General features: G+C 49.9%; 1 protein-coding gene across 7 annotated transcripts; it reads left to right on the top strand.

Annotated features, from left to right (window-relative positions):
• Positions 1-145: 145 nt before the first annotated feature.
• Positions 146-24573, top strand: dysf (dysferlin, limb girdle muscular dystrophy 2B (autosomal recessive)). Of its 7 annotated transcripts, none has more exons than XM_061763887.1 (58): positions 146-661; positions 1569-1708; positions 3152-3207; positions 3291-3382; positions 3442-3547; positions 3968-4079; positions 4425-4681; positions 4745-4873; positions 5156-5218; positions 5290-5340; positions 5422-5452; positions 5518-5633; positions 5707-5833; positions 5899-6002; positions 6080-6148; positions 6222-6265; positions 6339-6421; positions 6674-6706; positions 6818-6933; positions 7520-7633; positions 7711-7888; positions 7964-8088; positions 8162-8268; positions 8364-8559; positions 8629-8775; positions 9661-9792; positions 9862-10028; positions 10103-10217; positions 10327-10432; positions 10507-10649; positions 11220-11393; positions 11465-11552; positions 11622-11699; positions 12106-12287; positions 12368-12508; positions 12572-12601; positions 12690-12725; positions 13222-13263; positions 13359-13461; positions 14389-14549; positions 15300-15492; positions 15560-15633; positions 16019-16078; positions 18400-18498; positions 18573-18701; positions 18780-18935; positions 19014-19105; positions 19199-19369; positions 19449-19591; positions 19790-19929; positions 20022-20110; positions 20363-20458; positions 20538-20679; positions 20764-20863; positions 22105-22277; positions 22359-22468; positions 22564-22711; positions 23718-24573. In XM_061763887.1, the coding sequence occupies exons 2-58, from the start codon at positions 1621-1623 to the stop codon at positions 23772-23774; spliced, it is 6414 nt and encodes a 2137-aa protein (XP_061619871.1). In that variant the 5' UTR covers positions 146-661; positions 1569-1620; the 3' UTR covers positions 23775-24573. The 7 variants fall into 7 exon arrangements, with proteins under 7 accessions (XP_061619871.1, XP_061619872.1, XP_061619876.1 ...); XM_061763891.1 differs by lacking the exons at positions 146-661; positions 1569-1708 and adding exons at positions 2059-2179; positions 2261-2435; XM_061763888.1 differs by lacking the exon at positions 146-661 and having other exon boundaries at positions 1456-1708; positions 11223-11393.
• Positions 24574-27894: the final 3321 nt, after the last annotated feature.

The raw sequence follows: 27894 nt of genomic DNA, 5'->3' as shown, positions 1-27894 counted from the left end.
GGCTTGGAGTGTTTGTTTTAGAACAGCACTTTGGTTAAGTGGTTGGCACGCGTCTCTCACATTGTGAAGTTCGGGGTTTCGAATGTGGGCTCTTTGTGGAGTTTGCATGTTGTCCCCCCCTGCTTGCATGGGTTCTCTTCGTGTGCTCTGTCTTCCTCCCAGATTCCCGAAACATGCACGTTAGCTTTATTAGATTCTTAGTCCGAGCGTGTGCAAAGGGTTGCAAATGTTTCTTGCTTATGTATTTGATAAAACAAGAACGTGCCAAAGGAACGCGCTTGGGGGAGGTGGTGACTCAGCGACATGCAATACAGCCTCCTTACCACAAGACGTCACTGTTGCGTTTTTTAAAAAAATTTAAAGTTATACAGACGATTAATTTTTCCAAACGTCTCTAAAAGCTGAGTAATTGTGATTCCTAAAACATGGTTTTGTTACAACGGCGTGTTTGTGTTTATTTCAAGCGTTCTTCATGGACACCTAACAATTCCAATCATGTCCCCTGGAAGGCAACAGTGAGCCAGGAAATAATGCAAATGAAGGAAAACTAAAACTACACATCATACTGTCTGTGTTCCCTTTATGTATTCCAAAACTGAACAAACGGAAGCCCGCGCAGCTTTGGAAGGTGTCGAAAAGAAAGAAAGAAAAAAGACGAAACGTGAGTTTACGCTCTTGTCTCTAAACGAGCTCGCTAGCGTCACAGCTAAGCAGCACGACACAATTAAGCACATTACAGCTCTCACGCACAATGCCCTTAAAATAAAGCACCAAACTACGCCAGATGAAATACTAAAGTATAATTGGTAATACAATTTCATTCACCTTTCACACCGAGTGCAAAAGTACAATATCGCCTATGGTTTTTGGGGAAAATAACCAATAGCTTTTTAAAAAACAGAATCATGTACAAATTTCTTTTGTGCTTAAAGAAACTAGACGACAGGAATTTGTAAATGCTATAAAAAAGCAATTTTAGCATTCACAAATTCCCGTAGTATAGTTTATGTACAATTTGACAGGTCAATTTCTTGGCATGCTTAAAAAAAAAATTGAAAATACGAATGTTATCGAGTTCTTTGTTTTTTTTTTTTGTTGTTGTTTTTTTTTTTTTTTTTAAATATCTTTATCTTTTTAATCTTTGGCAACACCCCATGATAAGAAATCCATTGTGGTGAGGTATGGTGATCGTGGTGGCCAAAATAAATGTCAAATAAAGAGCTCGGTATAACTTCCAATTGTGTGTGTGTGCGTATATATATATATATATATATATATATATATATGTGTGTGTATATGTATATATATTATATATTTTATTTTTGTTGTTGTCTTATTTAAGTGAAGTTTGACTTCTGTGAGCGTGTTTTGGTATTTTGGTGTGTGCCATGCACTTGTGGTCCGAAAATAAAATGTGTGTGAAACACACACACACACAGTGTGTGTGTGTGTTTCAGAGGGTGAGACGGGTGGGAGTGAGAGCTTAGAGCAGCAGCTGTAATTTAGCAGTCTCTCCCATTCTCTCCTTCACAACGGATATTAAATAAGTTTTATCTGGTCTCCCCAAGGACAACTTGGATATCCCAACACGGTTCTGCTGTGATCCAGTTTGCGTGTGTCATGCTGCGCGTGTTCATTCTGTGCGCAGAAGGCCTGCAAACGCCGGATGACGACATCAGCGACGCCTACTGCACCGTCACCCATGAAGGTAGGGGGAGTGGTCGAGGCAGCTGGGAAATGGGATGCAGATGTGAAATTGATGTGCGAAAAGCTAAACGTTTGTATTATTTGTGCTGTATTATAATTGATCCGAGCACTGCCCCCCCCCTCCCCCCTGCTTCTCTGAAACAGCTGAGAGGCTATTATTGGAAAGCCGGCTTCAATGTCTCCCTGTGGGAGGGGGCACGCTGTCCGGTCAAACTCCCCATCCATGTTGTCGTTTATTTATTTGCAAGGGAAGAAACTTGTTGTTGTGTGAAAGAGTACACGTAAACAGCCCAAGGCACAGATCAAATCAAATCAATAAAAAGGGATGGCCGCACTGCAGTTAGCAGGAGAGAACAGGAAATGTTGGGGTTTCCTGTGGATGTGAGGTGTGTGTGTGTGTGTTCCGGACACGCTCAACTGTTACCCACCTTTCCTCTCGAGTGGGATCCAGTCCTGCGGAGAAGCTGCCTTGGTCAGGACTTCTCTCCTTTGGGTTGTTGTTGTTTTTCAGGAAAGGCAAGGATAACAATCTTTTTTTTGTTGTTGTTGCCAGTTAAGTTTTTGCCGTTTGGTATTAGTCGTCGATCGGCAATCTTGGCGGGTGATGTAACGACCTCCAGCCCCGTAGTCGCCGACTCGCTCGAGGTTTTCGACCATGCTACGCTGTGTTGTTCAGCGGGCCAACAACCTGAGGCACTCGGACCCCCTGGCCAGTGTCACCTTTCGAGGTAAGAGGAGGACGGGTAGCCGAGGGGCAGTGGGGCCTCCTTCCAATTGAGTTTCAGCGCCGATGAGAGCTGCCGAATCACGTTTACCATATGCTTCGGTCACTGTTGCGGCCGCAGCTCCAAATTTCAAATGCAGTACCGTTTGCTGTCATATTCCCACAAGGTTGTGTGTTCATGAGGTATGCGCTTCTATTGACTTCCTGCCTTTGTGTGAGCGCAATTTCCTGCTGTACGGCACGCCAATGGGGAGCGCCCTCATCGTTCAGCCTCATCCCAAAATGATCTGGTACTTCGACTGGAGCGAGTCGTGCGATGTGGCTGAAACGTTTTCTCCGGAAAACGGAAAAGAGAGGGTACAGCAGAGCGAGTTCACGGCGCCGCGCTCCGGCCGTCGTCTATTCTCGTCCCGTGAACCTGTGCCAAGCTAAAACCGCCAGGAAGTTGACACCGTGCCACTTCCCGTCTTAGAGACGTCGAGTCAGAATGTCTGCTCTCGGGAGATGGAGACCGAGTGAACCCTCTTGACCCCTCTGAGGAAGGGCGCCGGTGTTTTGTTAAGATATCTGCCGAGAGCGGAGGTGCACTTACGTGCGTGACTGTGTGCCTGTTCTCGCGAAAACAGGAAAGCAAACAAGCACAAGAAAAGAACGAGTCTTTTCCGTGTGCTCAGGTGCATATAAGGAGGATGATGATCTCTCTCTCTCGGTTTCCTTCAGGGTCAAAGAAGAAGACCAAGGTCATCAAGAACAACCCCAATCCCGTTTGGAACGAGGTGGGCTGTACGCAATTTCCCAAATCTGAGATTCGACAAGCCGTCGGGTCATTTACATCTCTGACCTGAGCTTTGACTTCCAGGGGTTTGAATGGGATCTGCAGGGAGTTCCTTTCCAGCCGGGGGCCGAGCTTCACTGCGTCGTCAAGGACCACGAGAAGATGGGGAGGAACAGGTGAGCGCTCATTTTGAAAAGTGTGCGTGCAGATGTTTTCAGAGGTGGCTCGCGCGCAGGTTTCTGGGTGAAAGCCGGCTCGCCTTCGGAGACGTGCTCAGCTCTCCCAACCTGGCCGCATCCTTCACCGTCTCTCTGCTGGACACCAAGAGGAACAACACGGGGGTGAGACACTTTGTCCCAATGCCTCAGTTAACATTTGGGGGGATTTTACAGCATTTTATATTGATATAAAGTCTGTACAGTATTACAAACGTAAATCCTGATTCAAATGCAGTAAAAGGTATGTGTCGTTTCAAGATGCAAACAAAATAGTGAACATTTGAGCGGTGGCGCAGGATTTGTAGTCTTAAGCTCTGATTGGATGCTGGGAGCATCACAAACTTGAACACTTTTAGTTCGTTTTTTCAATTGCAATACCCATAACAAAAACTATTGTTAGCTTAACCCTTATCTATCCGCTCCTGCTGATTTTCAATCACAAATCGGACACAATTTCACTTTGTCTTTGTCAATACCGACTGTGTTTACATTGTGGGCGATGTCGACCTATTGCGCGTGTTTTTTTTTTTTGTTTGTTCTTAGGCCACGCTGACCTTGCAGGTTTCCTTCATCCCTCCTCCCGGCTCAGCTGCCATCTTCCAGTCCCCGGCGCTGCCTCACAGCAACCCGAATGTGGAGCCGGACACTGTCACAAGTAACGCGTCTCTCACTCCCGCCCGCAGGAGCCGCCGGTCGCCCACTGGGAAAACCTTTTGCAACCCGTTGAATAGAATAGAACAGAATCCACTTTATTGTCGTGAACAAGTGCATTTAACGCATCGCGGTAGCGGACACAGTGGCGCACACACTGGAGCGGCGTCTTGTCGATGTCGGTCCGTTGCCGCGTCCGTGCTCCGGCTCACGTGTTTTTGTTTATTTTCATTCAGCCACTCGGTATCTTGAACTGCGGTCCTCACGGCGGCCGGTGACGGTCTCAGCCGCTCTGCCGCGGCTGCCTAAGTGAAGTGAAGTGAAGTGAAGTGTGCGTGTGTCCGTGCAGTGATCTCCCTGGACACTCTGGGCGAGGGGGACACGGAGAGCATGATCATGCTGGAGGCCCCGGAGGAGCAGGGTGAGGACGACGGGCGCTCCGTGGTGCCGGTCGGCCCCCAGGGACCTCAGAGCCGAGAGTCGCCCGCCGCCCAGACCCCAAAACGCTCGCCGCAGTCTTACAACGCCCACAGAGCGCTGAAGAGGAGGCGGAGGGGCACCAGCGGTCAGCCCAAACCGCTGGCCCACAAGCCTCAGGACATTCAGGTACGCAAGGAGCCCGTGAGCGCCTTCTAGTGGCTCGTGCTCACGTTTGCGCCGCCTGCGCAGGTTCGCGTGCGGGTCATCCAGGCTCGACAGCTGCCGGGCGTCCACGTCAACCCGGTCGTCAAGGTAACGGTGGCCGGGCAGAGCAGGAGGACGCGCATCCGCAGAGGCAACAACCCCACTTTTGACGAGGTAAAGCCCAAAAATAACGGAGCGAGGTTTTGTCGTTGCCTCGCGTGTGGGCAAAGGCAACCGCAGTCGCCGATGCACTTTTAGCCGCTTGCTCAACAGAAACGCAGAAATATACAATGAGAACACTTTTGACAAGGAGCTGATGGAGGGCCCCAAATGAGACTAAATGACTCACTCAGCCACGCCCCTTAAAGGCACACATCCAACACACCAATACTACAGTACGTACAGCAATTACACATTGAATACATGGCGTCCGTCAAGTACATTTCCTGCGTGCAGACTTTCTTCCTGAACTTCTTTGAGACGCCGTCCGACTTGTTCGATGAACCCATCTTCGTCACGGTGAGTGAGACCCGCCGGCCTCTTTTCTCCGCCGCTTCCCTCTTTGACGAGCCCGCCGTGCGGCCCGACAGGTGTGCGACTCGCGCTCCCTCAGAAGGGACGCCGTCATCGGAGAATTCAAGGTGAGCGTTGGGTGTGGGGTCAAAAGCGAGGCCCTTTCAAAGCTGGATTTGACCCGAGGGCTTGCGCGTTTGTGTCGACAGCTGGACGTGGGCGCCGTCTACAGCGAGCGCCGTGAGTAACGAGCGGCACGAGGTCCCGTGCCGGCCGCCTGGAATAAACGGCCGTGTCTTCGCTAGGACACTGCTACTTGAGGAAGTGGCTGCTCCTCTGTGACCCCGACGACCTGTCTGCTGGGGTTAGAGGTTACCTAAAAGTCAGCCTGTGGGTGTTGGCCGCCGGAGACGAGCCGCCGGTGAGAGGCCAACGCGTTGGCTCTTAAATGTCCAGGATGTGGGCACGTGAGTGATTGTCTAGTGGATTTGCAGGCGGACAAGCGCGAGTGTGTGGAGGACAAGGAGGACATCGAGGGGAACCTGCTGAGGCCCGCCGGTTTGTCCCTCAGAGGAGCCGCCTTCACCTTGAGGGTCTTCAGGGCCGAGGACCTTCCCCAGAGTGAGTGATGTGTACGAATGACCCGGTGGGCCGCACGCTCTCAGCTGGCATCCTCTTGTGTGCAGTGGACGATGCCTTCATGGACGGGATGAGGCAGGTTTTCGGATTCGACAGCAACAGGAAGAACTTGGTGGATCCTCTGGTGGAGATCCATTTTGCTGGCAAAACAGTTCGTGTCCAACAAATGTTGATTGTTAATTGCACACGTGCGCATGTTTGAAACGTAGTCGTTTGCTTTGAAATGAGGTCTGCACAAAGGTTCTGGAGAAGAACGCCAATCCACAATGGCACCAGAGTCTCACGATGCCAATAAGGGTGAGACCCGCAGCGAACGAATGAAATCCGATGCGACGTTGGACGAGTCTTCATTGTTTCTCCTTCCATCCAGTTTCCGTCCATGTGTGAGAAGATGAGGATCCGACTCCTTGACTGGTTGACCATTTTATTGGGATCGCTTACATTTCCATCTCTAAATCAGCGAAGACGTTTTCCTTTCTCCTGACAGGGACCGAGCCAGTCACAATGATGTCATTGGCACCGCCCACCTCTGTATGTCCGAGATCTCGGCGCCCGGAGGGGAGATTGAGGGTGAGTTGTGGTTGACGTTTTGCCTTTCATAAAGGCTGGCTTAGACAGTCGAGTAGACCGCGATCGTGGTTGCCCAAAGTCTTTTTGAATTTGTGTTTGCGTTTTGGGCTAAGCGTACATCTCGCAATCACAGCTGCATTCTCTCCTTTCCACACACGACTACGCCTGTGAGAGTTTGAAAAACCTGGTGTCTCCTTTCTCTCTTCCCTCGGACATCTGTCTGTCCTTCCCACTTCCTGTTCTCGCATTCAGACGACTTGACCCCACGGAGCGCCCCCTCTGGCAGTATGTCCTCTGTGCTTTTACTCTTCTCTCGTCAATTCCCATCCGTTTCTGTCCAAAGAAGCTCATCGGTGTGGCCATTAACTTCTCGTCCGTCCGTCTGTCTGTCCACAGTGGACGACACGCTCGGATTCCTGCCCACATTTGGTCCGTGTTTTGTCAACCTGTACGGCGGTCCCAGAGAGTTCAGCACCTTCAACGACCCCCACGAAGCGCTGAACCTCGGAAAGGTTGTGTGTTACAAACGATATTTGTATAGCGTGCGGTCCATTCGAAGGCTTACACAGCGACACGTACTCTGTTCATAGCGTCACATAAACATTCTCGGTTCAAGTGCGAGGGGCCTAAACTTGTCCGACTTCCAACGCGTTTGTATGTTCCTCGCTCGCGAGTTTCACCGCCTGATCTTCGTCTTACTCCAAAGCGATGCGCTGGTGCCCTCTGCTGGGGTTTGTTAGTCATTACATTGCTGTATTAACCCGAGTTTCACAAACAAGCTGTACGAGACCCTCTTTTACCCTGCCCTTTAAAAAAAATACTAGACCAATATACAGGTCGGTGGCAGTAAACTGTTGGATTCTAGTTGGCAAATATAAATGTCCGTGGCAGTGAAGGAGTTTACGTTAAAAGATTTCAAACCCATAATACCCATCTGTGGATTTCCATGTCATGTTATAGCGGAGATTTCCGGACCAGACAAGTACATGCATTCGACAAAAAAGGCTTGATATAATGGCGCCGTGGTTGGTGAATTGCGATATTGCGCTATGCTGTAGATAAGATAAAAGATTTAACATCGTTCCTCGTGCTTCGCAGGGTGAGGGTGTGGCCTACCGAGGTCGGGTCTTGCTGGAGCTGACCACAAAGCTGGTGGACAAACCGGAGCCCAAAAACGAAGACATCTCGTCAGACCGTCTGCTGGTGGTCGAGGTGAGACGCGAGCAACGAAAAAGTCAAAAGTGAAACGAATGGAAAAATCTCAAACTCTCACAACCTTCATCCGCCAGAAATTCCTCAGAAAGAGGAAATTCTCCCTCTTTGTGGCGTTTTATTCTGCCACGCTCCTCCAAGGCGTCGACGACGCCGTCCAGTTTGAGGTCAGCATCGGCAACTACGGCAACAAGTTCGACTCCAGCTGCCTGCCGCTGGCCTCCACCACCCAGTTCAGCAGGGCCGCGTTTGACGGTGGGTCACGTGAACGCCGCTCGCGCTCTTCGTGTCGCGTCGTTCAAGCCGCTGCGTCGTCCGCGTGCCTTCCAGGTTGTCACTACTATTACCTCCCGTGGGGAAACGTCAAGCCGGTGGTCGTTCTGTCGTCGGCGTGGGAAGATATCGCTCCGAGGATCGAGGCTCTCAACATGCTTTTGGCTGCCCTCGACCGACTGGTGAGCTGTGGCGCATCGTCACGCGTCTGACACGGATGGCGGCGTGACTGCGTGAGCGCCTGTGCGTTTCTAGGAGGCCAACCTGCAGCGGGTGCAGCTGGAAATGAAGGCGGGAAGCCATATGGACGAGCTGGAGCTACGTGTGGTGGAGCTGCTGGATCAGGTGATCACAGACTGCAGGTGAGCCGTTACGATGGAGTGTCTGGACGGTCTGAGTCATACTCGTGGATTTGACGTGTGACGAAGCCTCCGGGTGTTTTGTCGGGACTCCCCAGTCAGGAGCCGCCGACTCTCGAGCGCTGGCCGTGCGCGACTCCTCTGGACCGCTCGCTCCGACACGTCCGCGCTCTGCACCTGCAGCAGATCGCGGCGGCGGCGCTGGCCCTCAAGCACGGGCCGGCGACGGAGCTTTCCACCGTGGTGGAGCAGGCGGACGACTGGGCCTGCCGCCTGCGGAGCTTGGCCGCGGAGGTGCGCGCGTCAGGAAAGCTGGGAAAGTACAAACGTTTGACGAGAAACGCTAATCGTGTCTTTGTGCAGCCCCAGAACAGCCTTCCCGACATCGTGATCTGGATGCTGCAGGGCGAGCGAAGGGTGGCGTACCACCGCATCCCGGCGCACACGGTCCTCTACTCTGAGCGCCACGCGGGCAAACACTGCGGGCAGCTGCAGACCGTCTTCCTCAAAGTGAGAACACACAAAAAAAAAAAAAACCTAAGCCAGCGTTTTCTCACCTTTATTGATCCGAAGCACATATTTGACGTATCGTTTCAAGTGCTGACGCGCCATTTATTAGTTCACCTTAACAAGCACAACCAAGTATGATTTGTTTGTTTATTTAATCAGTTATACGGCACCGCCAACACAAATAGCAGCAAACAGTGACATTAGCCACAGTTAGCCATCGCCATGACACGCTAACTAGCCAAAGCATCAGTGACAACAAAATGAAACCAATCAAGCTTGTTTGACTGTTTAACTTTCACGGAGCGAGTTGCACGATCGGTCCGCTCGCCGTGAAGTGGCGTCACGCCATTACGTCATTTATTGGGCACGCCGCAATGAGCGAAGGTTACTTCAAAGTAGTCGGGAAATGCTAATTGAATCCAGTTGATGTGAAGACCTTGCAGTCATTCGCTGCAATAAAAGCCAGAAACCAAGGTAGAGTGTCATGAATGTGTCATTTAGTCACATGAGCACACCTGGAGGTTTGTGGCCACATCGCCAGTCTTCACGCGTCGCCTTGGACCTCATATGGCGGCGATTCATACGTTAAATCAAATGTTACTGCTGCACAAATCTTTGCGGCGCTAAATTTCTTAACAAACCACAGTAATGTTAGATAACCGCTGACAGTTATGTCGGCTAAATGAACAGTTTATGGCAGAGTGATTTATAAAGTGAAAAGTCCCAGCGCTGTTGTATATCATCACTCATGGAATGAGTCTTGTCCAATGAAATTGCCAAGATACATTATTTGTAGTCAATAAAAGTGTCACAGCACAGTAGTTGGGAATCACTGCTCTTAACGTTAAAGGTTACTCACATGCGGTATCTGTCGCCGCGGCGTAGTTTCCACAAGGCGGCGGCGGGGAGGCCAAGCTTCCCGGTCAGCTCCGGGTCAAAGTGTGGTTCGGACTGGCCGCCGACGACAAACACTTCAACCTGTACGCTGAGGGCAAACTGTCCGTGTTCGCAGAGACGGTAAGATCCGCCTCCTCGCGTCGCCGCCGACCGGCTCACTCGAAGACATCTCCCGCTCTCTCCCGACAGTACGAGAATCAGACTCGGCTCGCCCTCGTGGGCAGCTGGGGGACTACGGGTCTTACTTGCCCCAAGTTCAGTGACGTGACGGGAAGGGTGAAACTGCCCAAGGAGAGTTTTAAACCCTCGCCTGGCTGGAACTGGGCCGGGGATTGGTACATAAGCCCCGAGAGAACGTAAGCCACGATGACTCCGAGTGCAACGCATCAGAAAGAAGCGAATTAATCGTCCCATTTCAACCCGATGACAGACTGCTGTTTGATGCGGACGCTGGTCACATGACCTACACGGAGGAAGTCTTTGAAAACCAGATGAGGTTACCCGGTAGCCAGTGGATCGGCATGCCCGAGGGATACGCCGATGTGGTACGTGACTCAGATCATTTTTGCACGGGCTTGCTGTTCCCTAAATGAAGGTGTGAGCTTCAAAAATGACCACCTAATCGTGTATTGCCAAATATTTTGCGCAACTCAGAACGGGGAGAAGGCCGTGCCCAAAGACGACGTGGAGTGTCCTCCAGGCTGGGTGTGGGAGGAGCCGGAGTGGAGCGAGGACCTCAACAGGGGCGTGGACGATCACGGTGCGTCGGCATGTCCGAAATGCGGCGCGAGGCTGCCGCTTGACGAGCCCCTTCTCTGCGTGATGCGCGTGCAGGCTGGGAGTACGGCATCACCATCCCACCGGACCGCCGGCCCAAGTCGTGGGTGCCCGCGGAGAAGATGTACCACACCAACCGGCGAAGGCGCTGGATGCGCATGAGAAGGCGGGACCGGCAGAAGATGGATGCGCTCAGAAAGGTCGCTCGTTGAAAGATTCTAAGGCAACTGAAATCCACAGTTGCTCAGTTGTTCTGACACTTGCACCTACATTAAGAACAATACGAAACAAAAAAAAACAAATTGTGTGCGCAGCCCATCAATTGCGAATGATAATCGCCAACGTTTTGGAGATTGATCAAAGCGGAATGATGCACCAGGTGGCGGTGTAGCTGCACAAATCCGCTCGCGGCTTTGCGCTCTTAAGTGGAGCTGGAGAAGTTGCCCAAAGTACTTGAGTAGAAGTACACATGTAAAAAGGACAGTGCAAAAGTGAAAATGGATTTTGTTTTGCAGTCAATTAGAATTGATACCTGATTTTGGTTTTTTTTTTTACGTTGTGCCGTCATCCGTGGTGGTTGAAAAAGTTTGATAAAGTAAGCAGTACAAATGACAGATGACCTGTTTTTAAATGTCGGGAGTGCAGACAAAACCCTAATACTCAAGTACGGAAATCTTCCCAAGTACCGTAGCAAAGTCATTGAGCTCGGTTCTTTGCCACATCACATTTGAAGAATCTGTGTGCGCTTTTCCGCCGTTGCGCCCCCGCAGCAGCGTCCGGACGAGGCGGCGTGCGAGGGCTGGGAGTACGCCTCGCTGTTCGGCTGGAGGTTCCACCTGAAGCCCAGGAAGACCGACAGCTTCCGGAGGCGGAGGTGGAGGTGCCGCATGGAGCCCCTGGAGAAGACGGGCCCGGCGGCCATCTTCGCTCTGGAGTGCTCCCTGGTGAGAAGCGGGAGATCCGGAGCGACTCGCCAAACTCACCTTTGACCCTGTGCCTCATCTCACCCTCGCAGAGCAGCATAGAAGACAAACACGACGACAAGTCTGTCACCACCACCACCTTTGGAGTCCACAGACCCACCATTACCTGCTTCTTTGACCGTGAGTCTCCTCTCCCTCAGCGTCTGTCGGCTCACGCTGTCTTATTTTGTATTTTTTTATTTTTTTTAGTGGGCACCCGCTACCACCTGCGCTGCTACCTGTATCAAGCCAGGGAGCTGATGGCCATGGACAAGGACAGCTTCTCTGGTATGCTTCTGGGCACTGTCGGCCTAAAATCGTGCGGAAGTGCCCCGACTGAGGCCCCAACCACTGCCACACTTGCACTTGCGTAACCCCTCTGCGCTGTTTGTATTGCTGTTTATGTGAGCTCATGGGCTATTTGGATAGCTCACCGTGAGCGGTGCGTTTGTTAGTGCCGTGTGCGTAACATGAGAAGCGCGCATGAAGACGGAAAGGAACCATCGGAAGGATGCGAGGTCATTTCGGAGGTGAAGTGAGAGCCGGTGGGAAAATGCGACATAGCTTCAGTTGATTCCAACGCTGAGAATCTCCCCCCGGCCGCGCACGTCTCTCCGTGCGCTTCGGGGGTCACGCTGAAAGCTCACCCTCCGCTCAGCCCGCAAAAACCTGATGGTGCTTTTTTTAATTTCAGACCCCTACGCCATCGTGTCTTTCCTCCATCAGTCTCAGAAGACGGTTACGGTGCGAAACACCCTCAATCCCACCTGGGACCAGACACTCATCTTCTACGACGTGGAAATCTTCGGGGACGCTGAGGCCACGATGGCCACCCCCCCGCATGTGCTGGTGGAACTTTATGACCAGGACACATACGTGAGTCGGGACACGATATGTTCGGTCCTCTCGAGGGAAGGAATCATCATAATTGAAAAATGGCACGTTCAATGACGCAGGGAGCGGACGAGTTCATGGGTCGCTGCGTGTGCTCGCCCTCGCTGAGCCGCTCGCCCCGACTGGCCTGGTTCCCGATCCGCCTCGCCGACAAAGACGCCGGCGAACTGTTGGCGGCTTTTGAGCTCGTACGCCGGGAGAAGGTCGGTGTTCATTTTGGGATGCTCCGAGGTTTTGAGGCGTTCATTAACAATGTCACTCCGCAGCCGGCAGTTCACCACGCTCCAGGGCAGGAGGTGAGTGAGGGAGCTCGGCGCCTTCCTCTTCTCTCTTTTCGTTGATTTGCGCTTCATTAAAGTCGTCTTGTTGCTCTCCGCCACTCAGGCTGACATCGGGAGCGCCAGCCCTGTTCTGGACGAGGTAAGTCCTAGTGTTGGAATCGCTGTGGACTTTCCATGTTCTCCCCAAGCTTGCACGCCTTTTTTCCTTCCTCCCGAATTCCCCAAATGTGCACGTTAGGTTCATCAAAGACTCTAAATTGCCCATAGGTTTGAATTTGGAACGTGACTGCGAATGATCCTTCGGCTGGGATGTGGCTCGACATTTTCGACTGAGAGAGACCATCTCGAAATCCCTACGGAAGGAAATGAAACCCTTTATTGATGCGTCTGTTGCTGGGGAGGTCTCGGAGGTCCATCATACAATAGAAGAGCGTTTCTCAACCCTTATTGAGCCGTATTGAAAAACCTCTTGGCTCATCACCAAACAGAAAAGTCACAAAAGCTTTATATACTGAAATCATGCGGATTTTTGGACTGACGTTGCTCACACGTTTAATATAACTCAAGTGTGAAATCTGCGCCTGTTCAGTTGTACAAAAAAGCTGATCCGCTCGTTGTCTCCGTGTCTCCCTTAGTTGACGTTCCCAGGGTTCCTCTGTGACAGCGTGCAGACACGGGTACACGAATTGAACGCGAATTTGACAAATGCCAACCCAACTCCTTCGCCATGCGACGAAATGATTGTTTTGCGACGTTGCTTCCTTTTTGGCAGCCGGAGGAGTCGGACCTGCCGCGCCTGCCGCCTCAGAGGGAGCCCAATGTCTTCGTGGTGCCTCGGGGGATCAAACCTGTTCTGCGGAGAACCGCCATCGAGGAACGGCCGAGTGGTTTTTTTTTTTTTAGGGCGACTTGTGGGAACTTACTGTAGGCTTGAAAGCACACCGCACCTGCAACGCGAAGACGGCGTGGCTACGTGTATCGTAACTTGGGGGTCTGCGAAATAATTTGCAGTGAACTATTGTTGTTGTATCATTTCCAAAAGTGCATACTTTTGCATGCCAATTACTCCTCCTTACCTAATAGATCAATTAACAACCCCAATATGATTGCGATATGAAGAGTCAAAACTCTTTATTATTATTATTACAGGAATGAAGCCCTCTTTTTTTCGTAAGCGTAACCTTACATAAATAACGTTCGAGAGGCTTTTGGTCCCTGAGCTTTGATATTTCGGTGTTGAGATGCCATGATTTAGTTCATTTTAAAATATGACGCCATACAAGGCTAGTAAAAATATATTACCAGTTTGAAAAAAAGAAAAAGCAACTACAGTTTGAAGGGAACAAAAGTCGTTTAAAATACCAAGATTTCGAAGCAAGTTGATGCAAATCCGTTTGGTCGTGAAAGGTGTAACGTTATGGAACAGTCTCGAGGTTATGATCCATTAATACATTTAAAAGCTCATCAAAGCAAGATTATGGCAAATTTCTAAAAGGGAAATTGAAATGTGAAATATTTTCTGTTAAAAGGAGCAGAAAATTCTCATGTCAGCATACATCTGCCTTTTCTTTTTCATTCGTGAATGAAATAAAACTAAGTGCATCAACTATCATCATCTCGCAAGTTTGGCTTGGAAAAATACAACTTACGACTTTATCCGCACAAAATGTGCCTTTGCTCTTGTAAAGAGTACTACTTTCACTTTCTTGAAAAAAAAAGAAAAAAGGGACTTTGGGCCAAAAAGAAAGTTTGGGAAACACTGATGTAGTTGATAAACAATAAGAAAATCCCTCGTGTGTAGGTGTTGGCTTGGGGTGTCCGCAACCTGAAGAGCTTCCAGTTGGCCAGCGTCAGCTCTCCGAGCCTGCAGGTGGAGTGCGGCGGCGCCGCGGTCCAAAGCTGCGTCATCCGCAGCGTGAAGAAGAAGGCCAACTTTGACGTCAACGCCCTCTTCCTCGACGTGGTGAGCGGCGACGGTTCCACGCTGACCTTTCCCCGGTGCCTTTACATCGCACCTTCGGAAAAGCCGCAGCCGAATGTGGAAACGTTGCGCACTTTTTTCCGGCTGCGCTGCGATCGGTGTTGTCTTATTGTGGCAGCGCGCTCTCGCGGGTGGAAACATTCTCATCATTTTCCCCTAAACACCCGTCAGGGCGCTGCAGTGTGACACTCTCAGCCCCACGCTGGAAATGTTTGCATATTTTCCACTTCAATCAGTCCAACTATTGGATGTCGATTTATTCTGCGTCCAGGTAAACAAGCGGGGTGACTAAGGCAGTGTTTCCCCGACTTTTATTGAGCCAAGACACACATTTTACATCAGAAAACTTGAGTTTTTATAGAGCGGGGGGGGGGGGGGGGGGTCGGCCAACTCCTGCCAGAAGCCCAAATGCGTCACCGCGGCCAAAAGTCAGGAACGCTCGAATGGTGACAACAGTTTATTACAATGAAGTACTACATAGTTCTCAGTCTTTGCACATCTTCTGCAATTCGAATCTATGACTGATGTATTTATTGATAAACAAATCTCTTGAATTCTTTTTTTTTTTCCGCTTTACTTGAAGTGCATTTATTGCTCTGCCCGTCACTATACATAGCAGGCATCGATAGCCTGAACGTTATTTGTCGTAAACATTTAGGTGAAATTGGAGAACTTCCCGCCGCGCAGTGCTTGGGGAATCGCTCGCTGACTTTGGCTTTTTCGTTGTGGCAGAGACTCCCCCTCGAGGAGCTCTACATGCCCCCCATCGTGATCAAGGTCATCGACAACCGTCAGTTTGGCAGGAAGCCCGTGGTGGGGCAGTGCACCGTCCGTTCCCTGGAAGAGTACCGCTGCTCCCCCGGGGAGGAGGAGGAGGAGGACGACGACGAGGAGAGGGACCGGGGGGAGTCGGACCAAGGCCGAGGTGAGCCACGGCGAGGGAGTGCGGTCCCGTGACGTCGTGAACATCTCTGGCGTGTGCGCTCGTGTAGGTCAGATGCCCCGCGTGGTTAGCGGCGACGCCTTCATTACCGTGGACGACGAGGAGCCGCTCATCGCGCATCAGGTGGCGTCGCTCTTGTCATCTTCAATTCACTTCCTTCCTTTGCTTGCTTATGGAACCAAACCTTTGTCACCCGAATCAAGCTTATTCATTGAAAACAACACATTAACACGTGCGTACAGAGCCCCAGACGTGACATGGGACTTTTCTTTCTAAACTGGGCCTGCAATCGAAGCTATCACACGAGCACAAAATGCTAATTTGCGGCCTCGAAAAAGGTATAACATGCAGAGCACAGCTACATTGTGGCCAAAATGGCGCCACGTGTCATATCTGAGGTTGTGTTATGTACTCGCTGCTCGATGCCACTTACCTTTTGTGTGTGTGTGTGTGTGTGTGTGTGTGCGTGTGCGCCTGTGTGCGTGTGTGCGTGCGTGCGTGCGTGTAGCTTGCAGACGGAGCCAGTTCCGCTCTCATTAACCTCGCCGCTTCTCGCTGCGGCCTCCACGTGGGTAACAAACCTGAATCCCGCGTGCCTCATTTGTACAGACGCATGACGTAACCGCGTGCTCGCTCAATCTCTACTTTGTGAATGCTGAAGGGCACCAAAATTCTTTATTTACTTTATTATTCCAACCACTCCTTCCACATTTCTCAACCGATTCAAACCATTCCAAATTTTCTCAAAATTGAAGAGATTTGAGCTTGTATTTTTCATCTATTACATTTTTGCTTGTGGAAATTCTTTCAAACATTTTCCACAACATTGGGCTCATTCAAGTAAATGACACATTCAGAAAAAAGAGAGAAAAATTCATGACAACTTCAAACTATTCAGCTGGGAACTATTTTTCACATTCTCCAAATTCCCACATTTTTCACATTGAGCTTGACAAATGAAGAGATATTTGACATATTGACCTCCTCCTCCCACATTTTACAAATGTACTTCTATCATTTAAATTCAGCCTCGCATTCAAATGTTTTCCACAGAATGAATTCCCTTGCATTTCAATCCAGTGTCACTTTCTAGTTATTAGTTATTGTGGAAAGAGGCAATGCTTTATGACAGACAGACAAAAGAAAAGAGCTCGCCGCTAACTAGAGGTCGGGTGGTTTGAACGTTTTTATTGATGGCGTTTATTTTCAGCGCGACACTGATGGATCACAGCGCCTGGGCCGAGATGAGGACGGAGGATGGAAGGAGATGAAACACGACACGCCTTACATTGTGCTCTTGCGGCCGCGGTTCGGCAAAAAAGAAGCGGCGCTCGCGAGTCGGGGCCTGCGCGCAGCGCCGCACGCCGCGCTGTGCGGTTACGCACGAAACCGGATCCCCCATTTGAGCGGGAGACCGTGCTCCTTGTAACATTCTTCCATTTTATTTATCCAAGCCAGGTCAATTAGAAGACTTAGCATGACCCGGACCAGACTACACACGTTAACGCTCACGTTGCATGCGCAAGTACACTTCCTGGCCTGTCGTGCCCCCCCCGGCCCCCCTGCTCACCAGTAATTGGGGGCGATTTCTTTCTCTCTAAACAGAGATATTTGTTTTATTAAGGGTCCTATATTGAAGCCAGTCAAATTAAAGGCTTGGCTTTCTTTCTGGCTGCAGCCAAAGTCAACAGTGCTGCTACACTGTAGATCCTTTCCACCGCAGACAGTGAGCAAAGAGGGGCTTAAGGAGGGACAAAGTCAATAAAGCAGAAGCACAACGCTAAAAAGGGAGCTGAAAACGTGAGGACTAATAAGTCATGGCAGCAAAAAAAAAAAAAAAAAAGCAAACGCGCTTTCTCATGTGCTGCTGCGTCTTCTTTTGTGGGCTCATGCGTTGCGATGATGATGATGATGATGATGATGATGATGATGACCAGATTACCCGTGGTCTCATATTTGCTTTCGCACTTGGAAGCGTTTCAGGGGCTCGTCTTTCTACGCCGTCAGCCCTGATACCCCCTTCGATATCTTCAATATTTGTTCCGTATTTTCTATATTGACCGCGTGCGATGCACCCTAGTCGATGTTGGCGCAGTTGGCCCACAGAGGGCACGTTAAACCGCTGCCCTTTTCCATGCCATGCTGGCCCTTTGGAAAAACGAGGGAAAGCCATCGTGTTTCTGCGCGAGTGTGGGAAGCAGGCGAGAGGGTATCCTACGCTGAGCCCACCCCGCCGAGGGAGCACGCTTGTCCAAGATTTGAGCGCCCACACAAAGGAAAAAGTGGCGCATGAGCATTTTAGCGTTCCTTAGAGGGTTGAAGGTTGGCGGGCGTCACAGGGTCAAAGTCGAACGTGCGTGTGCCGCTTTGTAGTCGCCGCTGCCGCGGTTTGACTGTGAGAAAAATGGCCAAAGCGAAAGCGAGTCGACTTTTAGTCAACTTGACGACGACGCTCACGCTCTCATACTGGGAAAATGAGTCTCCATTAAAAAAAAAAAAAAAAAAAAAGTGACATAAAAAGCCGACGGCCGGCATCCAAACCGCAGAAAGCCGTCAGTCAACATTTGTAGAGAATGGAAGACGGCGAGCGCGGCCTCACATGACTCATGGCAGCCGCGCTCGCACTTTACAAGCTTTACTTTCACGCCAGCGCACATTCCAGAACAAAGAGACTTCTTGTTTTCTCCAAGAGCAAACTCTTCATGTGGTTTGAGGAGAAAGGCGGAGAAATGTGTTAACAAGCGACTTAGAACGTGTTTAATCTTCTACTCTGGGACGTCTCCGGGGGGCACCGCTTTTATTGATTTATCGATTGAGTCGGCTGTCAGGTGCGCTGTGCGGCATAAGCGCATATTCTCCGCAGCTGACCTCTGGCTGTGCCCCTACCAGGAGGAAGAGTTGATGGACTGGTGGAGCAAGTTGTTCGCCTCAACGGGAGAGATGAACAAGTGCGGGACGTACCTGGAGCGAGGCTCGGACACCCTGCGGGTCAGCGTGTCTCTTTTTCTTCGCGGAGCATCAAGCCGTCCGTTCTCATGTCAGTTTTTCGCTTTCGTCCTCAGGTCTACGATAGGGAGTTGGAGAAGGTGGAGGCCTTTGAGGGTCTTTCGGATTTCTGTCAAACCTTCAGACTGCGCCGAGGAAAGACGCAGTTGGAAGGCGACGATCCTTCAGTTGTGGGCGAGTTCAAGGTGACTCTCGTCTCCCGACAGGGATGCGGCGGTAGTTGTCGCGGACTGTAAAAAAACATGCTCGCTGTCGTCGAGCAGGGTATGTTTAAGATCTACGCGTTGCCCGATGACCCCTCGGCCCCCGCGCCTCCCCGAAAGTTCAGGAAGCTTCCCCCCAACGGCGCGGAGGAGTGTTTGGTCCGAGTCTACGTTGTCCAGGCTCGAGGACTTCAGCCCAAAGATGCCAATGGCAAGGTCCGCTCTGTGAGACCACGGTGATAAAAAGACGCTTTTGATGCGTATATAGACTGTCTTTGCATCCGTGTGTTGTAGTGCGACCCCTACGTGAGGATCACACTTGGGAAGAAGACCATCAATGACCATGAAAACTACATCCCTTGCACTCTGGAGCCTGTTTTTGGAAAGTAGGTGTAGTTCTATTACATGTCAACATAGCACTCAATCCGGCGAGCACGTCATCAGAACGCATCCCTTTTCATTTGACGTTCCTTGTGCAGGATGTTCGAGCTGAGCTGTTCCCTCCACCAGGACAAGGACCTGCAAGTGACGCTGTATGACCACAACGTGCTGACCAAAGACGAGAAGATCGGCGAGACGGTCATTGACTTGGAGAACCGCTTCCTGTCTAAATACGGAGCCGGCTGCGGTCTGGCGCAGTCGTACCGCCTGTGGGTGTTTCACGTCACTGTACGCGTTGATTACGGGCAACCCTTCACCCGCCTTTCACCCCCACATGTCGGCCGTTAGCTCGGGCGTGAACCGGTGGCGGGACCAGCTCACGCCCAGACAGCTGCTGTCCCGAGTTTGTGAGCGGCAGAATCTGCGGAAGCCCCTCTACCGCAAAGACACGGTCCACTTCGGAGGGGCGCAGTACGCCGCCGCTGATCTCGGTGAGACACCTGACGCTACTCTGCGCCCCCGCGATAACGTTAGCATTGCGTGGCCAAATTTGTCAAAAACTAACAAAAATAGGACATTGAACAATTCTTGTCCCGACGCCAGCGATGTATGAAAGCTGATCATAGAAGTCAATTTCTAATTTGTTTACCGATGATGATGATTTTCATCATGCGTACGTTGTTTTCTAGCGGACAGACACGCGTGCCAACGCCACCTGGGCCCGATCGAGGAGCGTCTCTCGCTCCACATCCTGAGGCAAATGGGTCTGGTGCCGGAACACGTAGAGACCCGAGCTCTGTACAACCCGTTGCAGCCCGACATCGAGCAGGTAACTTCCGGTTGCTGCGCTTTCCGTTTGCTTCTCGCCCTCGCTTCACATTGGTTCGAAAATGCCGCCGCCCCCCGACCTCCTCCTCAAAGGGACGTCTGATGATGTGGGTGGACCTGTTCCCCAAGTCTCTGGGACCACCCGGACCCGCCTTCAACATCACGCCGCGCAAGGCCAAGAAGTAAGAAATGATGGCATTCATTCTAAACCAGCGTTTGCCATAATCCATAACATCTTCTGATTGCGGGTCGCGCAACGTAGCTCAATGAAATGGAGCAAAAGCGTCGCTACTTAACAATAAAATACTCGGATAAAAGTCAAAAGCATGTTGCATTAAAACTACTTTTATCCAGAAAGTTACTGTAATGGAGATGATCATTTCTTGCGCGGCACACCTTCTTGGGAATGGCCGTCCTAATCAATAGACGTGCAGGTTCTTGCTGCGCTGCATCATCTGGAACACCAGCGATGTCATCCTAGACGACGTCAGTATCAGCGGGGAGAAGATGAGCGACATCTACGTGAAAGGGTAGCTGCGACAGATGACGTCGTCGGAGCGACCCCCCACCACCCCCCCGTTGACCGCGCGTCTTCGTCCTTTTCCTCAGCTGGCTGGACGGGCACGAGCACAACAAGCAGAAGACGGACGTCCACTACCGCTCGCTGGACGGGGAAGCCAACTTCAACTACAGATTCGTCTTTCCTTTCCTCTACTTGCCCGCCGAGCAGCTCTGCGTTGTCGACAAAAAGGTGAGGAGGAGGACAGGAAGTGCTTTTCAGCAGAATATTGTGGTCCGTTTTTGTCTGGTGTGACGCACTTGTCTCCATCTGCAGGAACATTTCTGGAATCTGGACAAAGCTGAAACTAAACTTGCCCCCAGACTGACTATTCAGGTGTGGGACAACGACAAGTTCTCCTTCGACGACTACCTCGGTATTTATACACGCTCGCGTGTGTGTGTGTGTGTGTGTGTGTGTGTGTGTGTGTGTGTGTGTGTGTGTGTGTGTGTGTGTGTAAGTGGGCATGTGTCACTGTCTGTCGGGAATTGAACCTACAACTCCAAATGAAGTCGAGCCGCTGCATTTCCGAGCTGCTGGCGCCTCACCAAATGCTTCCTGGAAAGGAGGCCGTATTTCCAGACTGCTACCGATGAAAGCACCTTAGAAAAACACTGAATTCCTGCCGGGTGACATGAAGACGGTTTGAGCTCATTTTGGGCCCGAGCTTCGGCGCTAAACGTAGCTCGCAGTCACACGTGATAACCTCGGTGACCACCGCACTGGCAACTCGGGCCGCTCCATACTCGAGCTGTCAGAATTCTGCCTTTCTTCAAGCCTGACGCCGCGCCAGCGAATAACTCGCCGCTCGGCCCGTCTGCTCTTTCTTTGACCGAGACTGGAGGATGAGGAGAGGCAGAGGAGGAAGATGAGGAATCCAGATTGTGATCTGTCACCATGTCGGTCCGCTGCTGCGTTTCCTGTCGCTCAGGTTTATTCGGCTCGCACTCGGCGCGGCCGCGTGGCCGCCTCAAAGCATTTCTTCCATTCCGGCCTGTCTTCAGCTCATCAGCGCGACCGCTGCCTTTCTTCATGCTCCTGCTCGGTGTGAGGGTCAGACATTTTCCTACCGTCGAATACTCGGGAACCCTGGAAAAACACTTGCAGTGGACGCGCCGTCTCTCGCCAGTCGTTCATCACCCCGCAATGCCTCCATATTTAACGTCAACTCTGATCAAACTGCACTAACGTTCACCTCGGGATCCCTCAAAGGTCCGTAAATACGGAAAAAGGGGCTGACGCTGATCTCATTTTCCTTCATAATCCATAAAATCATCAGAAACAGCTTTGACCTTTCGAGGGAGACACATTTCCAAGTCGGGTTGCATGAAACGTCTCGCCACTGGCCGGCCATCTTGAAAATTCCTGTGGCGACTAAGTCAGCGCATGAAAAAAAAATGTAAAAAGGCCAAGATGTTCCTTCACTTTTCTTGCCACCGGACAATATCTCAACAATCCGAGATCTTCAAAGATGATTTTCAGGACATTGGACTGGTTGACGTTGAGAATTTCTTCTCATTGAATCTTGTTCCTACTCATTTCTTTGCCTCTGTCAAGCACGGTGGATTTGCTTTGCGTTTGAATGGCGCTGTACAAATAAACCCGCCTCGCCTTCAGGTCACTTGGTGATGGATCTGAACCGCACGATTCGTCCCGCCAAGTCGCCGGAGAAGTGCGGCCTGCATCTGCTGGAGCAGCCGGCCGACCCGCGGGCGTCTCTGTTCGAGCAGAGGACCGTCAAGGGTTGGTGGCCCTGCGTCCGCGACCAGGACGGACAGAAACTCCTCGCTGTGAGCCAGTCGCCGCGCAAACCGCACTTGGCTCCGCAGACGATGATAATGCTAACGTGTTGTGACGTGGTGGCGCTACAGGGGAAGGTGGAGATGTCGCTGGAGATGGTGACGGAACAAGAGGACGAGGAGAGACCGGCCGGGCTCGGGCGAGACGAGCCCAACGTCAACCCCCACCTGGAGGAACCTCGGTGACTGCAAACTGGAAAAAAACAAACAAAAAAAAAAGTCATGAAATGAGGACTATCTCCATTTAAGCAAAATGATCTGCCGTTCATCTGTTCAGGCGACCCGAGACTTCCTTCCTGTGGTTCTCGTCCCCCTACAAGACGATGCGGTTCATCCTTTGGCGACGCTTCAAGTGGTTCATCGTCCTCTTCCTCGTCCTCGTTTTCATCCTCCTCTTCCTCGGCGTCTTCCTCTACTCCTTCCCGGCAAGTTTGCTTTTTTTTTTCTGAATCGTTCAAGTCCATTCAGAATCCCTTTTTCGTGATTAGGGAGTAGGTAATGAGTGAATGGCTGCATTCGGAACCATTCACTCATTACCTACTCCCTAATCGTGAAATATGGCTTTTTGTATCGTGAACTACATAGTTTCAAATTTGAGGGACAAGTCCGCTGCTGTTTGAGCAAAGTCAAGTCATTTCCACTTCCTACAATATAATTTGGAATACCGCGGCGCCTTGACATACGAGTTGAATTGGTTCCTGGACTCAAATCCTCTTTCACTATTGAAATCAATGGAAGTGGCGTTAATCCATTCCGGCCTTCCCCTCCCGAAAGGAAACCAACCCAAAGAAATTTAATAATCGAAATAGAAATCTATAATAATATTGCTTTGTACAAACATAGTGCCATAACATAATTCAATAGAATGTAAAGAATTAAAGTTTGTGCGTCATGATTTAATGCTTCAATTCAATACATTGTGCTGCTCTTTCTGGTGTGCCCGCCTCGGCCACCGGGAGGCAGTATAATACTGTCATGCAGACAAGCAAGGAGTAAATGTACTCAACATCTGTAAGTGACTCAGTAATCTGCAGAAATGTTAGTCATTTTTTTGCGGCAAGTAAAGAATATAGGCGTGTAAGTATTGCTATATTTTTGTTGTTGTTCCAGCGTTAGTTTCCCAATGTCTGTTCCTTAAAGCCTTGCAACGCCTCCGCATAGATGCTACGTGCTATGCTAATAGCATGAGATGCTAGAGTCGAGTCACTCATGTTTTAAGACACCAGTGTATTTCCCCGGCTTAACTTCGACAGGTAATTTGCCGGAAACTGTCCGGCGCCGCAGTGGAAATTTTCAAAATTTCAAAAATTCAAACAGCACTACAAAATAGCAGCGCACTTTCGAGGGCACTTAGTGGATAGGGAGCGATTCCCAACACAGGCTGTTGGAAGTCAAATTGTCCGTCTTTGTCTCCTGTGTCTTGACCTACAGAACTACGCTGCCATGAAGATGGTGGGCCCGTTTGGACCGGCCCGAGTCGCGCAGTGACCTCGGAGAGGATTCTCCCAATCAGAAGCATCGGCGCTCGTCTCGTCTGCGTCACGCTCGTCTTTCCGTGGCGTCTCTCCTCTCTCTTTCCGTTTCATGCGCTCCTCTCATGTGCGCTCACGCAGCGAGGCGGGCGGAGGAAGCGCAGCCAGCAGAACTTGAACGGCCGCCACGGAATCGGAGATGGATTCTGATGTTGCGAGCGCCCGCTGCGATGCCTCCGACTCGTTTCGCTGCGGCGAGGAGGGAAAATTCCAAATGGACTCATTATTCTCTTTGAACGCCAGTCGCGAGCGCTGCTGCGTTCATACGGAATTGTCAAATCTTCATTTCCTTTCCCCTCAGATGCTTCTCTTTCTCGTCTTCATGGCTCCCATCATCATCATCATCATCATCATCATCAGCAGCAGCAGCAAAGGTGGATCAAGCCACTGATGGAAAAGTTAGTCTGTGAACTCGACCCGAGTGGAAAAGTTGACTTAGTCGGCCCGCCGGCCTTGTAAACAAAAGTCCCATTGAGCGCTCAAACGTTGGAAAGACTTTTGGTACCACGTTGACGTGCCAGGTCCAAAGCTGGTGTTGCTTATTGGTTCTGCCCTCTCCCTCCCCTCCTTTCACTCACTTGGGTGCCGTTATACTTATCTCCTTCGTTTATTCATACTTGTCCCACCTGCTTTGAAGCCCACAGCCCAATTGCCCAAACTTTTTGTATCGCGTACGTCTGTCTCCATGGCAACACGCAGACGAGCCCTAGAGTTTTTCGTCTTCGCCGTATTATCAATAAAGGTTGACTGCACAGCGTCGGCTCCTGTTCTGACCTGACCTGATTGTGAACTCCCCGACAAACTCTTGGGAGTGATTTGTGTCCGGAGCTCCCAGCGCTCCAAATGAGGCTTCCCGCCTCGCCTTTCCTCTCCATGCCTGGCGCTACCGCATCCGGCCTCATCCTCGGCCGCTCGCCTCGTCCTTGTCTCGTCTTTCGCCCTCGTCCTCGGGGCGTTGTTATGGTCATCGCGAACTGCGGGTGAACCGCTGACCGCAAGAGTGTGTGTGTGTGTGTGTGCTTATGTGTGTGTGTGTTGGCGGTGTGGGTGGGCTGCAGTGGAGATCTGTCTTCACTCCTCCAGCTCCCATTTTCGTGGACCTTCACTCGCTTCCTCCTCCTCCTCAGCGATGTCGCCTCTCTTCCTACTCGCGCTTGTCTTTCCACCTATGAACTCGTGTGTTTTCAATTCCTTTTACACTGTCCGTCAAAGGTGTTTTTTTTGCCCCCCGGGTGTGAAAGATACCCACAGGGAATGAAGGGGCTTGAAGTCGACCCGTGGTTATCCGTCCGCGGCCCGCTGAATTTTATGTGGAACATATCCACATCTCTGTCACAGAATATTTTCAGCGATATTTTTTATAGCTTTTTGCTTTACTATAAATACTCTAAAGTGTACAGTGTTGAAAACATTATTACAGTCGGGCGGAATTTTCGCATCTCCAAAAGCACTTTTTAAGAGATCAAAAAAACTTACCTTTGTAGCTGACTAGTTCCCTCTGCACTGAAGCATTAAAGCGATCCGTATTTGGACATACGGGGTTTCCGCTTGACACTGTCGATATAGACAGACAGTAAAAAGTATATAAAAATACATTTAAGCAGTCTCGCCGGATTTTGTTCCTCTTATACTCCGATTGGCTCTTGGTAATGTCACACATTCTTGAATAGAACAATTTAATTTTAAGCCCTACGATGGCGTTTGAGTTTGTCAAACTCTAAAAAGTTTTTATATGGTCTCGAAATTAGGAATTTAGATTTGTTGTTGGTGGTTCTGGAACGTAACCCCTGCGATAAATGGTCATGTCTGTGGTTATGTCAATTTTGGGGAAACTGGTTAAAAAAAAAAAAAAAATGTGTTGGTGTCCCTCTGGGTTGCGTTTTAGGAACCTTAAACTTCCAGAAAATTAACTCATTATCTGTGTTCCTTCTCTCATTTGAATCCCATTCAAAAAAATAAAAAAATCCATGACTGAGGGGTCAGGGTCGACCAGATGTAGTGGAAAATGGCTCCGGGCGATCATGCGTTGTTTCGTTCTCACCTTCAACACGTGTGGAGGCAGGCAACATCAAATGTTTGCGGCTCGTAAAAATGAGAAGTAGCGGCGTCAGCATCACGCATGATGACATCAGCTCGCAAACACGATGAGACGGCAAGCAGATGTTTTGTTGTTTTCAGTGAGACATCATTATGCGTGTAGTTAGCAAAGGTAGCAAAAGTACAAATACTTGTGTAAAAATGCTCTGGTAAAAGTAGAAGTGCTAAAAAAAACGAGTGACGAACAGTACAGTTATCTGTGTTCAAATAGTGAGTAAAGGGCAAATGTGGTCAGAAAAATAAATGGTCAAGTACAGATGACATAATTACATTCACACGATATTTGTCCTGTACTTGGTTACTTCCCACCACTGGTTGTTAGTAATGTGGTAACTGCTGCTTTCAAATGTGACATTTCAGCACCCAGTTCACAACTTGTGCAATGCGCATGTGTTATTTGTTTCCTGTTGTCCAGCATTTTACATGCCATGTTCCTCTGATTAGTCCTCGTGTTAACTGGCGGGCAGGAATGCTCGCTGGGAAAAAGCTGTATAATTTAACAAGATTGCTAATCACGGGATTGTTGCAGCGTGAAGTCAGAGCATGGCCGACTGCCACGCCGGTGGTGGCCCGCTTCACCTCTTCCTCTGGGTCATCGGCCGAACCGCGGCGGGCCCAGACTTCAAGAAGGCCCGCTAAATAAAGATCACAAGAGTGATGCCTCTGGCTCCATCCTGCCCATCCTGCCCATCCTGCTCTGTCCCCCAAAAGATGGCACGATCCTGGAAATTCCCCATGTCCTGACCTTTACCCCTTTGACGCCGGTCATGGAATGTGCGTGAGAGTCCAGGACAGGTTTATTCTGAAGGGACTTTTAAAAGAGGGCTGCTACAAATGAACAGAATGTCAGACACACAGGTCCACTTCCTGCGTGGGGCAAGGTGACTAAAAGCATCCTGCTTTTCACAATTTTCCAGCCAATTAAACGCCAGCACAGTCACCATAGCTGTGGGAGCTGGAACCGCTGACCTCTCTCTCTCGCTCTCTCTCACACACACGTGGGAAGCACAGGAGCTGAATCAGTACATACTCTTCACAATCTTTTTTTATTTACACATTTTCTTACTGAAGTACGCAGTCTTTTGACACCTTGTGATAAACACACACACTACTGTTTTTTTTTTTGTGATTAGCATTCCAAATTAGCATCAGTAATTTCACTTGAGTTAAATTAAATGTGGGTGTTTATATATATATATATAATATAAACTATTGTATGCTTATGCGTATGTCGGTCATTGTTTGTTCACACAATCTTCCCGTGTTGTAAACTTTGTGTCGTGCTGTGATGATTGCTCTGTAAATGTGAGTAGTTAAAGACACTCATCGTTGTTTGTCACGTACATGTGTGCTGTACATTTTTCCTGGTGGGAATTTTTCCGTTCCCTCGATCTCCCATAACGGCTATGCTCAGAACATACGCAGGGGGGCGCAGGTTTGCCTTAGTCGGCTTATTGCCGTCGATGATGTGTCCAGAAGAAGAAACGTCACGGCGGGAAAACAAATGGCGCGACACTTTCGGTCACGCAAAAATATTTAAAGAAAAAACATAACTTCCGACACGTAAGTACACATTCTGACATAATTAACGGTATGAAAACAATTATTTCGCACTTAAAAGTCAGCCAGCTGTACAATGAAGCCAGCTTTATTTGTGTTTTTTAACAAGTGCTAACCATTTTAGCCCTAGATGCTAGCGTTAATTGCGTCGTCGTGACGCAGCTTTGACACGGCTTTGCTAGAAATGTTTTTAAACAAAACAAAAAAAGACGTTAAGCTTCAGGTAATTCATGGTTTGGAACATGATATTCAGTTAACGTGTGATTACTTTAGCTATGATGCTAAAATACAAAAGTAAAAGTGAGTTTTGTCCATTGTAAACTTACAAATATATATACAAATGCAAAATTAGCTAATGTTAAACGGAAACTAATCAAATGACTTTTTAAAGATCATTTAAAAAAAAAAAAAAAGACTGG

The sequence above is a fragment of the Phyllopteryx taeniolatus genome, chromosome 23 (genome assembly GCF_024500385.1).
Source record: "Phyllopteryx taeniolatus isolate TA_2022b chromosome 23, UOR_Ptae_1.2, whole genome shotgun sequence".
NCBI classification, from domain to species: domain Eukaryota; kingdom Metazoa; phylum Chordata; class Actinopteri; order Syngnathiformes; family Syngnathidae; genus Phyllopteryx; species Phyllopteryx taeniolatus.
This window is presented reverse-complemented; position numbering and strand designations above follow the sequence as displayed.

Coding starts and splice junctions, on each gene's coding strand:
- dysf (XM_061763887.1), top strand. CDS start 1,621: ATGCTGCGCGTGTTCATTCTGTGCGCAGAAGGCCTGCAAACGCCGGAT. Junction 7,634..7,710: donor ACCGTCTGCTGGTGGTCGAG/GTGAGACGCGAG, acceptor TTCATCCGCCAG/AAATTCCTCAGAAAGAGGAA. Junction 10,029..10,102: donor TACATAAGCCCCGAGAGAAC/GTAAGCCACGAT, acceptor ACCCGATGACAG/ACTGCTGTTTGATGCGGACG.